Here is a 14,200-nt window from a genome sequence, read left to right as displayed (position 1 = left end):
AGCAGCACTTGCACCAAAATGATTCCCACACTTGCTTGCACACCTGGTGAAGACATTGTGTTTCCACTACACACACCATGAGCTTCTCTTGAGACTCTTGTGCAGAATCAGGAGTGGTTTTCCAATTACCTTTTTGAGAAATTTAAAGTTGGCTGACAATAGAAATGATTACTTGCATATATACACACATTAAGAATTTAATTAAAAAACTGCACTCAGGATTCTCTTTGTTGATGATAATCACTGATAACTTCATTTTAATGACTCTGTAATGCTCCTCATTCTCTTTGCTCTCTACTCATGTATCAATGAGAAATGAGAGCTGTTCCCCCTACTGAGCAGACATTTTGTTAGTGCATACTCATGGCTTTTAACTGCTTTAAAGTCATCAGTATTTTTAGGTTAAAACAATGAGACTCTATGATTCATAAAGAAGGTAAGGCAAGGATAGAAATCAGATGATCTCCAAGTTTTTAAAGAAAAACAGTTAGTGAAATAATTAATTTCCTTCTGCAGCCTATCACAAAGCCCAAGGTTTAGGATGACAGTGCAGGTTACTGACTGAAGACTGATCACTTTTGATTCCTAGATAAAAACCAAACCTCTCTCAGAAAGCTCTCTGACACCAGGTATTTCTTCCTAATACTTTCAGATCTGTCTCATGATGATAATGTGTCTGGATCTCCAAAACTGAGGGAACTTTTCCTTTCTTAACAAAAAAATCCTCAGGAATTTAGTCCTACACTGCCTCAAAGTAACCAGCCCAGGTGGTGGAATTGCTGCTAAGACATCCTTGGGAATAATTCCGAGTCTTCTGAATTTATGATCCCAACTCAAGGAGCCCCAGAGCAGCCACCCTGACATGCCATAAAGTCCATTTATTTTACATAAACTTATTTCTCTGTTCTTTGAGGCAGGGTACTTTTAAGCCTTTGCAGATCACAGTACTGAGGATGTTACTGCTCAGAGATTTCCTTAGATTTTATAAACCTGCAACAATTAAAAGATAGTTAAATAGCCATTTAAAAGATATTTTTTCCCTGTGCTATCTCATTTTAGAATAAAACAAGAGAGATTACCTATGACAGAGTTAATAAACTCGTGGCACTTCATGAACTCATGCAGGCAGAGTGAACTCAGATGCCACACTTCCCTTTGCTCATTTCCTAGTTTTAAGTCCAGGAAACACAGGACTTCAGGACATGCTGTAACTCAGTATTTGTAAGCCTACAGCTAACTGGAGATTGCAGTTCTGCAGACTCACCAATCCAGCACTCCAGACGAGCACAGGGAGTTGTTTTCACCACATCAGGAGGGTCCACACCAACATTTAGGCACAAGACTAAGGCAACACTAACAGTCTTCATCTGCAAGACAGACAATGAAATGCTTGTTTAGTGTAGAAACAAAACCAGTTTTCACTTGTGTTGAAATTTTACCACTAGCATAACTTTTGAAGAGTTTCAAGAACTTTATCTGCTCTTTAACACAGACTATTTTAAGCAAGGCATGACTGACTACATTTTTCTTTTTTTTTTAAATAGAACTGTACTTAGGTTTTACATTTCTATTTTTATTATTATTTCCAGAGCCCATTCTTCTTTTAGAGACCATGGAAATGCACATCACTGGACTTATGCTACTCCTCTTAAATCAGTCATTGTCCAGCTGCAATACATCACTAAAACATGAGCAGATGCTATTCAGGGTGCTGATCACTATTAGAGTATGTCTGCTCTAGTATAAAACTAAAAGCATTACAAGAGGAAAATTCCCAAGTGATCAACCAAACCATAATAAAACCCTTAGTCCATTTTGGGTTTTTTTGCTTGTTTGTTTTGGGTTTTTTACATGTTAGTTATCCTGGATATTCTTATTTTAGGGGAACCCATCCTTTGCCTCCCCCTCCTGCTCTCTCCCACAGCTTCTGCTGCACCCTCACCCCACAGCTGTGGCCACAATGAGCACCATGAACACAGAACAGCCAAACCCATCCAGACCTTCCCCAAAAGGCTGCACTAAACCAGTGACTGAGCATGGTGGCCAGTTAAAGAAATTGTTTTAAAATTCCTGCTTCACACCTTTCTGCTCTAAACTCCCTCATTCCAACACCTAAACCTCCTGCTCACCCATTTCATTTCCCCTGCTTCAGTGGAAATACCAAATTACCTGGATACTGAAATAAATACCTATCACAACAGGCAATTCAAAACCTTTCTATTCCTTTTGAGAAGACAAGAGGAGATAAAGAAATAGCTCCACTTAGAAAACATCATCTTTCAAGATCATTATTTAGTATCACTTTGGCTGCCTTGCCTTTCCCATTTCATATATGTGACACAGTAAGAGGCACACAGCTCCTGGTGAGACTTCTGGTTTGACCTGCCTGGGCACTGGGCAAAGACCAGAAATTAACCACATTTAACAAAAGATATTAAATAGGTACCCCTTTACTATTACAAGCATCAGAGAAGTGTTATGTATTGTATCAACTATGTATGTTTGTTGAGAACATCAGTGCTCAGCACTACAACCTGGAGGAAAAAAAGAAAAACAAACCAAAAAAATCCCCACAAAACATCCCAGCATGAGAGACCTCCGTGCAGTGCCTGAGCTTTAAGCTGCACCCCAGGACAGCTCTTCAGGATGCTGCATCCCTTGCCAGGTCACACAGCCTCAGAAAGAGCATCCCTAGAAGTGATCACACGCTGGCAAACAGGCACTAAAAACCCAGAAGGAAGCAAAGAGAACCACAATACAAAATAACTTATTAGAAGTGAGAACGTAAAAATCACTCTTTCGAGAGAAAGTATCCTGCCAAGCAATCTTTTCTGTCCCATTTATTCAGTTTTTCCCATTGTGGTCTAATACTGCCTTGGTTTTCAGTATTTCACCAGTAACTCCTGGTCTGCAGCTCGTGCTGAACAGGCTGATATTTGTTTTCTATTCCCAAGTTCTGTGAATAAGCATTTCTGCTTGAAAAGAGACAGCAAACCAGTAATGAAAAGTAACAGCTGAACAGATCCCAAAGACAAATGGGGTCATTTCCCCTCTGCCCACCTCCCCACAAAGGAAGCAGAGCATTATACTTCATTACTGTTTGTTCTGCTAATAAAGAGCACATCTTCAACAGGAATCACAGCACGCTCACACTCCCCCCTCTGACTCCCACTCAACATCCATCTATGACATTGAATCATTACAGATCAGAAGAAAACCTGAGCCCAAGAAACTGAACAATGAGTTTCACAGTTCTGGACAGCTCTGGAACACACTAACAGACTCAGCAACGTATTTAAACTTCCTAACACAAGGAGCAGTAGAAGATTCTCATCTGTCACTAAGATGGTGGAAATTTTCTTTTCTACATTTCAAGAATTTATCCACCAGAATACATTTGAATGGATTTTTGTTAGAATTAAAAAGTGAGGCACAAGAACACTTGGAAAGCTTCCAGGAAAACCAATACCCAAAATGCTTTCTCAGCAAAGGTTCAAAATCAAATCCTTAGGAGCTCACACTGAAGCCTTTTCTCTATACAGTGTAATTTGTCTGTTAAAAAAAAACCTGGACACAATTCACAACTTTGTACTGCACTCAATATAAAATTATGTCATGGCTCTGGGTCAGAACTTGTAATACTTTAACTGCAAAATCCACTTGGCTGAAAAGCTCTTCCTGAGCAGTAATGGTACTGAACTTAGACCCCAAATCCATCAGGAATAGAAATGAAGAGTGGTAGTTCTGTGGCTAGTCATGAGAGAAGATGCTTATTAAAGCATTTGATATTAAAATTTACAAATGATATTAAAGATCTGGGAACCTGCAGAATATTTTTTTCTTGCCTCTTACTTCATTGAGACAAGACAGATTTGCAGATGAGGGAAGAGTAACATCACCCACAGGTACCTAAAACCAATTTTTCTTCAGTGGATCTGCCCTTTAGTGGGGCCAAATCCCAAAAGCAGCAGGACATGCCAGTCCTCTCCAGCTCACCTCTAACATTTGCAGTGTAAGACATCGAAAAAGGAACCACTTTCAGTTTCAAGGAATTTTTTTTTCCATGAAGCTTAAGAGAAATGAATTCTTATGGAAGAAGATCTCAGTGTGCTTCTCCACAGTGATAAAAATAGTAGAAGGCAAAGAAATGCTTCAAGTTAGCATTAATAATTCAACACCTCTGCAGGTAGTCTTCAGCCATCTGCAGCCCAAAAGGTCGGTTCCTGCTGTGCCTGTTGTGGCAGCACACATTAGATTCCTAGATCCACTCCTCCTTACTGTTTGTTTTCCTTTTCTAACCTCTGTATTCTGTGCTAATACTACGAATTTTCTTCAGAGGTTTTTTATGTCCAACATGTTCATTTGCCAGTGAATGCAGCTACGACACAAAGCCCAAGAGCAGCCAGCAGTGCTCATGCTCCTCATGGAACAGACTTTTAACTGCTGGCTTCACTATTTACTTTATGAGCACTGCTCACACTTGCAGATGAATTACTGCTGCCAGTCAGTGCCCAAGGTGTACACACACACTTATTTCCTGGCTCTGAGGCCAGCATCCATCTCCCCTGGCTGGCAGGGAACAATCCCATCTGCCATGCCATGGCCTGCAGACCTCAGCTCCTGCAGGTGCCCCTGGAGGGCAGAGCTCATGGTGTGTGTCAGAGCTGCTCTCAGGATTAAAACCCACAACACCAGCACCAAGGGGCTGATTCACTCTGCCACAGCAAAGCATCAAAACCTTGCCTGGGAACCACTGCTCAGTTGCAGTAACCCAAATGGCATTCTCCTGTCCCTGACAGTCATTTCTTAGAAATAACAAAGAATAACAGAAGAACACAAATATGTTACTTCATCTTTGCTTCTTTATGCAACGTGCAAAAAGAATCAACAAGAGACATTTTCTGGATGTTATTCTTCATTTGATCTGTGACAACAGCTTTCCTTCTCACCTCAGCACAAGTCTCTGCTTTGCATTCTGTACAGGCTTTTTTTTCATCATTCCACCACATTCCCACTCCTGTCTAGCACTATCTTTAAAAAGAAGTCCCTCTTCCCTTGCATTGACTTCCTCATCTTCAGATCTTCCTTACAAACTACTACTGCAAATTATTCCTTGAAGACATTTTCAGATCTTTAACAAGTCAGTACCTCATGCAATACAGCACACCTTTGACAGGAACCACACTGTCCCCTGAGCTCCAGCCAACTGCACTAAAATGAAATAGGAAGTTTCTGGAGCTTACAAGAGCAAATAGGAGAAAATGGTAAAGAGAAGATCAAGTCCACAGTTCCAGCTGTAGTGTCAGGAACAGAAAGATAAGGATGTTTGGTTGTATTTGAGACCCAGAGGGTACAGAACAGTGTCCCCAGGCCTAAGAAGGCTCAGCCACCTGATCACTCCATTGGCAAACACCAAGGGAAGACAATAAAGCTTCTCAGAACAAACACCATCACAGACTGTGCCTTCTCTTTAGCCTTTGTCAGACTCCAGGGAAGTGAAGCAGAGGGCCAGCCAGGAGTGCCCAGCTCCATCCAGATGCAGGCTGCACAAAGAAGGGGAGAACGACCCAATTCATCACTTCTCCCCAAGAAGGGGAGAACGACCCAATTCATCACTTTTCCCCAAGAAGGGGGGAATGACCCAATTCATCACTTTTCCCCAAGAAGGGGGGAATGACCCAATTCATCACTTCTCCCCGAGATGATTTTGCACACCTGAGGCACTGTCCCCTTCCCTGTTCTGCAGAGCACTGATGACACTGCTGCTCTCCTCCCCTGCCCAACAAAAGCCACACTGGCTGGAGATCACCCTGCCACAGCACAGCAAGAATAAACAAATACACACAAAGAAGTAAGAAATGTTGGTGAGGACATTGCTGGTGGAACCACTGGGATGAAAAGAGAGAACAGGAACTCTTTGGGCCCTGAGTCCCTGTCACTTGCTGTATCCCACATCACAGCTCTGCATTGAAGATGCCATTAACACAGATCTGCTGGTGCTCAGTGTTTCATTGTAAAATTTACCTACAGTACATTCCTTAAAGAACAGAAGAGCAAGACAAACATCTCGGGTTTATCAAATTTACTTGGAAATGACATTTAAAGCTACAAGACACAGAGAACAATCAATAACCTCCCTCAGTTACCCGTGGCCACACCGTGCTAACAGTCACCTTTGGAAATGTTCAAGGATGGGAGATGAGCACAGCAGCAAGCCAATTAAAATATGTGAGACAGAAAAACAATCAAAAATCCCCAACTTCCCAGCAAACCTACATAACCCATGGAGACAAGCGAAAGTGAAGCTCTAAGAAAGTCTGGTGCCCTTGAATTTCTCTGTCTCCACAAAGGCAGGGAGAAGAAATGCAAGAACCAAAGAAACATTAACAAAGCACTTCTACACTCACACAACCTTCAGCCTCTCCACTACAGACACACACACGGTGCCACACAAAGAAGTGGTGGGTGTCAGCACAACAGATGCTTCCCAGGTTTCTCCACAGGAACTTCAGGTGTAGGAGCTCTCTGCCATCTGGAGATTCACCAGTGCCCAGGGCTCAATCGATTACCGAGGGCAACATTGGGGAAAGGACAGCAAGAGCCTCACATAATGATGAACATTTCCAAATAAAGTCTGCAGTTAGCAGTAACAGCCCAGCACTTCTGTACATACTTCAAGGTGTGTATTTTTTTCATCATCCACTCTTCACAGGCCTTTCAAATTGCTACAAAGATGCTGGGGGGCAGGATGGTAATTAGCCACTGCAACATATACCTTGATTTTAAGGAGCACTAATTGCCCAGCTCCTCTCCCAATACCATATGCTCAGCACCACAACAACATCAGTCTCCCTGGCTGCCCCAGTCTTTAAAACAGAAAGTGAAGCCCATTATTTATGAACATAAATGGCCTCTCCCTGCATTTTCTGAATGGAGTGAGGCAGACACAGTGATTTTCCACCATTCCATTTGATAACAGTGAAGTCTCTCTGCAGGTGCCAGTGCTGTCAGCTCCTTTCCCACACATTACACTCTGCTTCTATCACTTCTTACTCATACTGCAAAAGTAACGACAATGAAGCATTCTCAGAGAGGTATTTAAGGGAAGAAGATTCCTGGACATTTCTTTATAGTAAGCCACTAAAATTTCACATTTACTGAGACTATTTGCCTTCCCCCCTAACTGGTAGGAGAAGAAATTTTAACATGTACAAGGATGCATTTACTCCCTACCTGGAACCATCACTAAAACAATTACTTATGATCTTGTAAAAAAGTCTTCACAACATTATTGTGAAAAATCAATCCCTGGATATGTCCAATGTAAGAAATTACATGAACTAATGGAGCTATCCTAATGCTCCACCTGAGCTAATTAAGTGTACAGCAGAAGTTAAAGCCTAATGCTACCCACACTGAATTACCACACCACTGTCTCACCACTGGTGTGCTCTGATCAAAGCTGACACAGTATCTGTGGCACTGGAAGGGATTCCTTGGAGTGCTCCAGGGAAGAAGGGATCATTCTCCTGGTCAGAACCACCCAGGACCAACCTTACACCCCCAGCACCCCAGCTGAAGGGAGAAAGCTCCCAGGTGCAGATTACAGTGTTTCCTCCCAGTGTCTCACAGTGAATGCCCTTTTATTCCCAGGTGTGTGACCAGCTCTTCTCTGGTCAGCAGAGCTGTTGATCAAAGTCCCCTCTCTGCTCAGACATGAAACCATCTGCAGAGAGCAGCAGAGACAGTGCAAGCCCAGCCCTACCCAACCAGTGCTCAGCCACCTCCATGCAAAGTGGGTAAGAGGAGCCATGGTGAGCTGACAGAGCTCCTTACTCACAGCAGGGCCTTGGGCAGCAGCTGGGCTGTTTGCTTTGTTTTCAAAGTCGTTTGTAAACCATCAGGTGCCCCCACTCCATTCACACACCTCACTGGGCTGCAATTGCCACTTGTGGTAACTATTGGGATCTCCACCGCTGAGCCCCAAGAGAGATTCACACCACCAGCAGTGCTCAGGGCCACCCCAGAGCAGCAAAGCAAAGTGCTCTGAGCTGAGCTGCCCAAGGGGTTTCCTTCACACCAAGGGAAGAGCAGAAACTACAGATCACTGGTTAGAGCCAACTACTCACTGGCTTGTGAGTTCCCCAGCTGAGAACACAGCTCAGGCCCTCACCCTGCCTCAGCAAACAGAAAACAAATGTTTAAGATGGAACAAGTCACACTGAAGCCCAGGCTGCTGCCAACACCCCAACTCCCACCCTCTCCCCAGAGCCAGACTGAGCTCCAGCAGCAGCCACTGCCCAAGCCAAGGCCACCAGGAGAGCACCTGGAGAGCTCCCTCACCATGCAGGCAGGTAAACTGCCTGTCTGAATGCAGCCCATCTGTATGCAGTCCTGCTTTAATCTACATTTCCATAGAAACCTAATTGTGTATTCCTCTCCTCATAAAAACAGGATTTAATTCTCACTCAGCAAGTTACGAGGCAGCAGGAAAAAAATGTTAAAGTAACACTATTATAATCAGCTTTGGTGCTCTCTGCTTATTTTAGAAATCAATATAAGTACAGCACATCTTGATTTAAATATTCTGAATTTAGCAGCAATTTGTCAGTAAAACCTGGTGTGCCTGAAACCTCCACATTTAAATCCAGTTTCATGATCTGATTGTTACTGGGGCTGTGAGATTTAATACACAAAGCACAACTCCAACTCTCTTCTGTTGAAAATATTCTTTAAATAAATAATAGATCAAAGCAGTGCCACACTGATGGCACCTGTAGTCCAAGGAAGCAAGAGAGGAAGGATTAAATGTTTTCAGAACAGTCCTGGATGAAGGGGGGGGCAAGAAAACATTCAGTTAGTTTGTCTAGATTTATCACACATTACTTTTCTTATTTTATTCTTGTTTCTTACTAAAGGAGTTCAGCCTTCTAAAGAGCCTTCAAGATTGTATAAACTCTGGGGTTTTTACAGTAATGAAGCAAAATGTAAAGGAAGAGTCACTCTAATCCCAAACCTTAGTGAATGAATTTCCTTCAACTACAGTGAAGCATCACTCCCCAGGACTATTCAGGACAATGAGTAAGGGCAAAGTCCACCACTGCCTATGTTTTTTTTCATGATTTACAGGGAAAACATGCCCTAGCTTTACCTTCAGCTCAGCCAGAGAGTGACTTGTTTGAGTTAACCTTTGAGAATTTCTTGAGTTAGAGACCAGCTGGTGTGGTCTAACACAGATACTGCTTCCCATCCCCATGGGAAATGCCTCATAATAAAACTTCCACAGATCCCAAGTTCCTGCACTTTTATTGAACTTGTTACACTCCAACTCCCACCTTCAGCTGGGCCACATGAAAAGCACAGCAGTGTGACTGAGCAAGCTACACCTAACACAAGGTCCAACCACACTCTATGATTTTATTTTGCAGGATGAACCTGAGTTGGCTGGTTATTTTCCATACAGAATTCTAAGCACCCATCTTCTGCCCCCTCCCTTCACCACCTGAAGTTCTGATAAATTTGTTGTGTCACATCAAGTGCTAAGGAGACATCCAATGGTGTGTAGCAAGTTGGATGAAGTGCAAGACATGAGAAGTGTTAAGCCTGAGCATTCTCAAACTTCTCTTCCTCTCTCAGATGGCTGTACAAGCTCTCTGTAAATTCCTATGGCCCTGTTCTTAGGGAAAAAGTAATAAAGTGCCTGTCCCAACCATCCCTGATACAGCTGCCCAGACACAACTGACGTTTGAGCAGCACCACTGCTCTTGATAGAAATAAAAAGTCATTTGCCTCAAGCAGGAGGTGAAAACTGAAGAACTAAGCAGAACATTTCAGAGCTGCTCTTACTGCCCTCATTTACAGAAACAAGACTCTGTATCTTGCAGAATGATTCAGCTTGGCTAAGCTCATTCACAGGTGCACTAGTTGTGGAAAGCACAAAAGTCACAGCTCCACAGGGGTTGGGATGGCAGGACTGGGCTGTGATGGTGCCTCCAACCACTGCTCTCACTGAACCAGGCCCCTGGCTGTAGCATGGAGACAAAATGCTTACCTACAAACACAGCTGATTACTAACACCTTGCCCATGCTGATGCTGTGCAAGCTATTGATCATCTTCATCCAGTCAATGTCATTCCCAATTTAGAAAAAGACAACTTTGCAGATCAGGAAAGGAGTGAAGAGGAAGCTTTGCAGAGGGATCACTAAAATAGACAAGCAAGCTCATCACACCTCCAGTCTGCTGGAGAAGAATCTCTCCTGTGCCAAAAGCCTTTAAAGAAGACACATCACAAAACTTTGTGTTCTGTGGCTCATTTAAATGACATTAAAAAAAAATAAATTAATTCAATCCATGACTGATCTGCCAAGTCAAATTTTCAGCACATGATTCTACTCAGTCAAATGATTCTGGTTCAGGCAGAGCCTCCCCCAGAAGTTCTGGGCACTACAACCATTTAGTGAACAACCCTCCAGGGATCTCCAGGCACATGTGTAGACTCCTGCCTGCTCATGATGTCTCTGGGAAGAAATTACATGGCAGGAGCTACAGCAGCAGCTCCCAAGTCATTCCATAGTATTACAGAGGGATCACAAACATAACAGAAATTTGTACATACTCAAACATTTACAAGCAAAACAACCTTGAGACCTCAGGAATCCTGTAACTCCAAGCAAATTCCAAGAGCAGAATGAGTGGAGCTGGTTATCCATGACCACTCAGCATTCCTTAGGTGCTTCCTTAGTTTCTCTGTTCAGCACTTAAGTTGGGACATGGACACAAGGCAGCACTCACGCCCCCTGGCAGGGATCTTCCTTTGACACACTTGGCATTATCAGTTCCGCATGCAACAAACACTCAGACACAGGAGAAGCACCTTGGTTTGGTACAGCAAGTGCTTCAGCTAATAAATATTTCCTGCCTCTAAAATTACCCAATTTTCAGTTTCCACACACACAAATAATGCCTTAATTTCATGTTCCACATAACATGCTGGTGGCAAATTTCATAACCACAAGGCTTCCATGCATGCTCACCACTAGACACCAGTAATGACTACATTTACTGCACCTGGTGCTTGCACCATTAACCTCCAGAGAGCTCTTTAAGACCTCATGAATTTTATTGTCTTCCCTGCAAAACACCAACTACCCAGATACCACTTGAAGATCTTAACGGAGGGAGCTACTCAAGGAGTGCATTACCATGAGCTGGGGATCAGTACTTCTGACCTTTCTGTATGTTTGCTTCCCCTAATTCCATATGGCAGGCACACAAACTAAAGGCAACGACTGCCACGCCAAACACTCAGTACTTTGTCTGAAACCAAACGGCAGCTTGAAGCCCAGCAGCCCTCTGAGCACTCACTGCTCCCTTGTCACCACCTGTCTCCCCTTCTCCTCCTCCAGAACCCATCCTGCTCTTGAGCATTACCCGGTCCTTCATCCTCCAGCTCTGAGCCAAAGACTTGGAGCCTTCGATCTTCTCACAATGCCTTTTCTTCATAAAGGCCAGAGGCAAGTTCCAGTCAGTCAGGTCAGACTCATCCTCCTCCCCAAGCCCCAGAAGAGGCGACTGCAGCATCTCAGACTCCATCACAGGGGAAGTGCTGGGCAACAAGTGAGCAGCAGGCTCCAGCCAGCAGGCAGCGGGGCCCGGGGGATCCCTGCGGCAGGGGGATGCGGGGGGGAGGACGGGGCAAGGGCAGAGGGAGGAGGTTTCCCTCCCAGGTGTGCAGCTCAGGAGGAGCGCGGTGGAAGCAGCGCCTTGCACCTGGAAACTCTCTTCCTCCTCCTCCGCCGCCGCCCGCGGACAGCAGCCCCGTCCGGGCCCGAAGGAGGCAGCGTGGCCCGGCCCTGCGGGGAGCCGGGGAGCCGGCGGGGAGCGGGCCCGGGGCCTCCACTCGCGCCTTTAGCCCCGCGGGCCCTGCACTCTCTGCGGCGGGAGCCGCACCCGGCCCATCGCGGCCCCCCGCTCCCTCGCACAGCGGCGTTCCGCCAGCGGATGGGCGAGCTGCGGGCCGAGAGCGGGCGGGAGGCGGGAGGAGAAGCGGAGCCTCGTCCTGCGCTGCCGGAGGGACCGACTCCTCTCACCGCCACACCAAGGGGGCGGCCATCTTCCCCCGGCCCACAATGCACCGCGCTACGGGCCGCCGCCTGGGACAAGCGGGACCGCCGCGGCCGGGCCGCCGTTACCATGGCGACAGCGCGGCCCGGCCCGGGAGCCTTCCGCAGCCACCCCCGGGAGCTCCCGCGGCGCTGAAAGCAGCTGCCCTTCTGAAGGCGAGCGGAGACCAACCGGGTGACGGTCCCCGACTCGCCCGGCCCTTCCCCAGCCGTGCGCGGCCCCAAGATGTCTGCGGTGTGCGGGGAGGGCAGCACGGGCCGGGCAGGTGCGGGGCTGCGTGCGGGGAAAAGGCTTCCGAGGGCACAAGAGACCCCCGCGGGGACCCCATCCCGGTGCACCTGAGTCTGCGGGGTCGGGTCCCTGGGAGCGGTGGGTTTGTCCCGGGGCCGGGGGCTGCACACAGACACCCGGGGACAAGGTCTCATCCACGCCAGCTGCTCCTCCTTCGGTTGCCCCACGAGCCTCGTGTCCACCACGGGCTTCTTCCCTGAGAGCCACGGGGTGCAGTGTCCATGTTTCCTCCGGGGGTTTTTCCCTCTCCCGAGGCCGGGGGGACACGTTCATTGATCCCACTGCATTCGGGGTGACAAAACCCAAATACACAGAAAACGGATGGATGTGACTCGGGTTCCCAAAGCAGCACAGGACAACCCAGACACTGAGCACCCTACAGGTACCGCTCTGGTGAGCTTCAGCTTAAGCAGAGATACAACCAAAGGGGTGCTGCCAGCTCCGGGCTCTGAGTCTGCTGCCCCCCAAACTTCCCAGCACGGACACAGCTCCCGTCCTGCCACTTCCTGGAATTCCCAGCACTTCCAGTTGTGTGGGCTCTGATACTGGGGCAAAAAAGCAGCAGAGTGGTGAAACCAGGTGCTGGGCTCCAGCAGAATTATGTCTGATTTATGTTCACTCTATAAATGAGGAAAAGCAAATATATTATTTCAGGCGTATATCAAATAAACTGAAGGTTAATGAATATCAAATATTGTTCTCAATCCAGTTCCTCAACATGTTTGCTCTGAGTAGTAATGAAGTCCAACTGCATTCATACTTGTAATACTTTAAATGTGTAAAAACTATTTCAAAGCAGAAATCAAAGAACACCCAGATGGTTTGGTTTATAGAATCATATTAATTTCTGTTGATAACGTCAGAGTGTTCTCGTGCACGGAGTATTTGATGTCCAAAGACCATTCATTCTCCACAGTGGACTGGGCAGTAACGTTTCTTGGAGGCTCTGGGGTGGCTTTTGCTTTTCCTCCTTTGATTTCCTGCCTGAGCTTGATCCTTGCTGCTGATCTGACAGGGAAGGTGGCAGGAGGAGGACTCTGCAGAGCCCAAATGACCAAAAGAAGTGACCATGACAGCAGCACAGCGGTGCCCAAAGGAGCTCTGGATGCTCAACATAAGCACAGCAAAGCAGGGGCTGGCTGGGGACAGTTCCTGGGACCTGGCTGGTTTGACATCACCTGCATGCTCAATACGTGGTATTTTTTAAGGTGTGATGAAAAGGGCATAGCATTTCATTTGAGCAAACCTGTGACCACGTATCTGTGAACTGACCAGAGCCAGTAAATACCAAATGAAAAAAACTATCTGCATTTATCTCTGAATGAGCCTTACAAATACCCTTTGCTAAAGGACACATGCTACAGGTCAGGGAGGATCAGTCTCTGTTTCAATTCCTAATTGTGCAAGTTTTGATGGAAATTGGAACTAAGTGATTTGTTGAAAACCAGCACTTGCAGGCACTTGGCCCTGCTGGCATCTGCTCTCTGATGATGAAAACCTTCAGGGTGGTGATCGTGGGCTCTCTGGTCATTTGCACCTCTGTGCTTTAAGCAAAGCAATTCACCTTATTTCAGTCTCCACAGGGCAAGAAGCAAGAGGAGATGTAAATAATCTCCATAAAAACGAGCTGTTAGCAGTAATGCCATTCCCTGGGATTCCTTCTTTCACTTCATAGTGCAGTGTCCATAAGGTCCTGGCAAGCCCCATGCCACTGGAGTATAGAATCTAGACTACGTGTGTGCTTTTCCTGCTGGGCTTGGTTGGGCTTTCCTATGCTGGTTTATT

At 46.0% G+C, this 14,200-nt stretch overlaps 1 protein-coding gene across 3 annotated transcripts in view; it reads right to left on the bottom strand.

Annotated features, from left to right (window-relative positions):
* Window positions 1-12,133, bottom strand: part of RPTOR (regulatory associated protein of MTOR complex 1) — a 112,476-nt gene extending 100,343 nt beyond the window's left edge. For 2 of the 3 annotated variants that reach the window (XM_030461662.1, XM_030461663.1), the window contains exons 1-2: window positions 11,432-12,116; window positions 1,265-1,367 (exon numbers count right to left, since the gene is read on the bottom strand). In XM_030461662.1, coding sequence (XP_030317522.1) covers window positions 1,265-1,367; window positions 11,432-11,593 — 265 coding nt within the window. In that variant the 5' untranslated portion in view covers window positions 11,594-12,116. Of the gene's footprint in view, window positions 1-1,264; window positions 1,368-11,431 lie in introns of all 3 variants that reach the window. The other variant, XM_008494694.2, reaches the window with a different exon arrangement.
* Between the last annotated feature and the right edge of the window lie 2,067 nt (window positions 12,134-14,200).

The sequence above is a fragment of the Calypte anna genome, chromosome 18 (genome assembly GCF_003957555.1).
Source record: "Calypte anna isolate BGI_N300 chromosome 18, bCalAnn1_v1.p, whole genome shotgun sequence".
NCBI classification, from domain to species: domain Eukaryota; kingdom Metazoa; phylum Chordata; class Aves; order Apodiformes; family Trochilidae; genus Calypte; species Calypte anna.
Note: the sequence above shows the minus strand (reverse complement) of the source record. Positions and strands in the feature narration are given on the sequence as shown.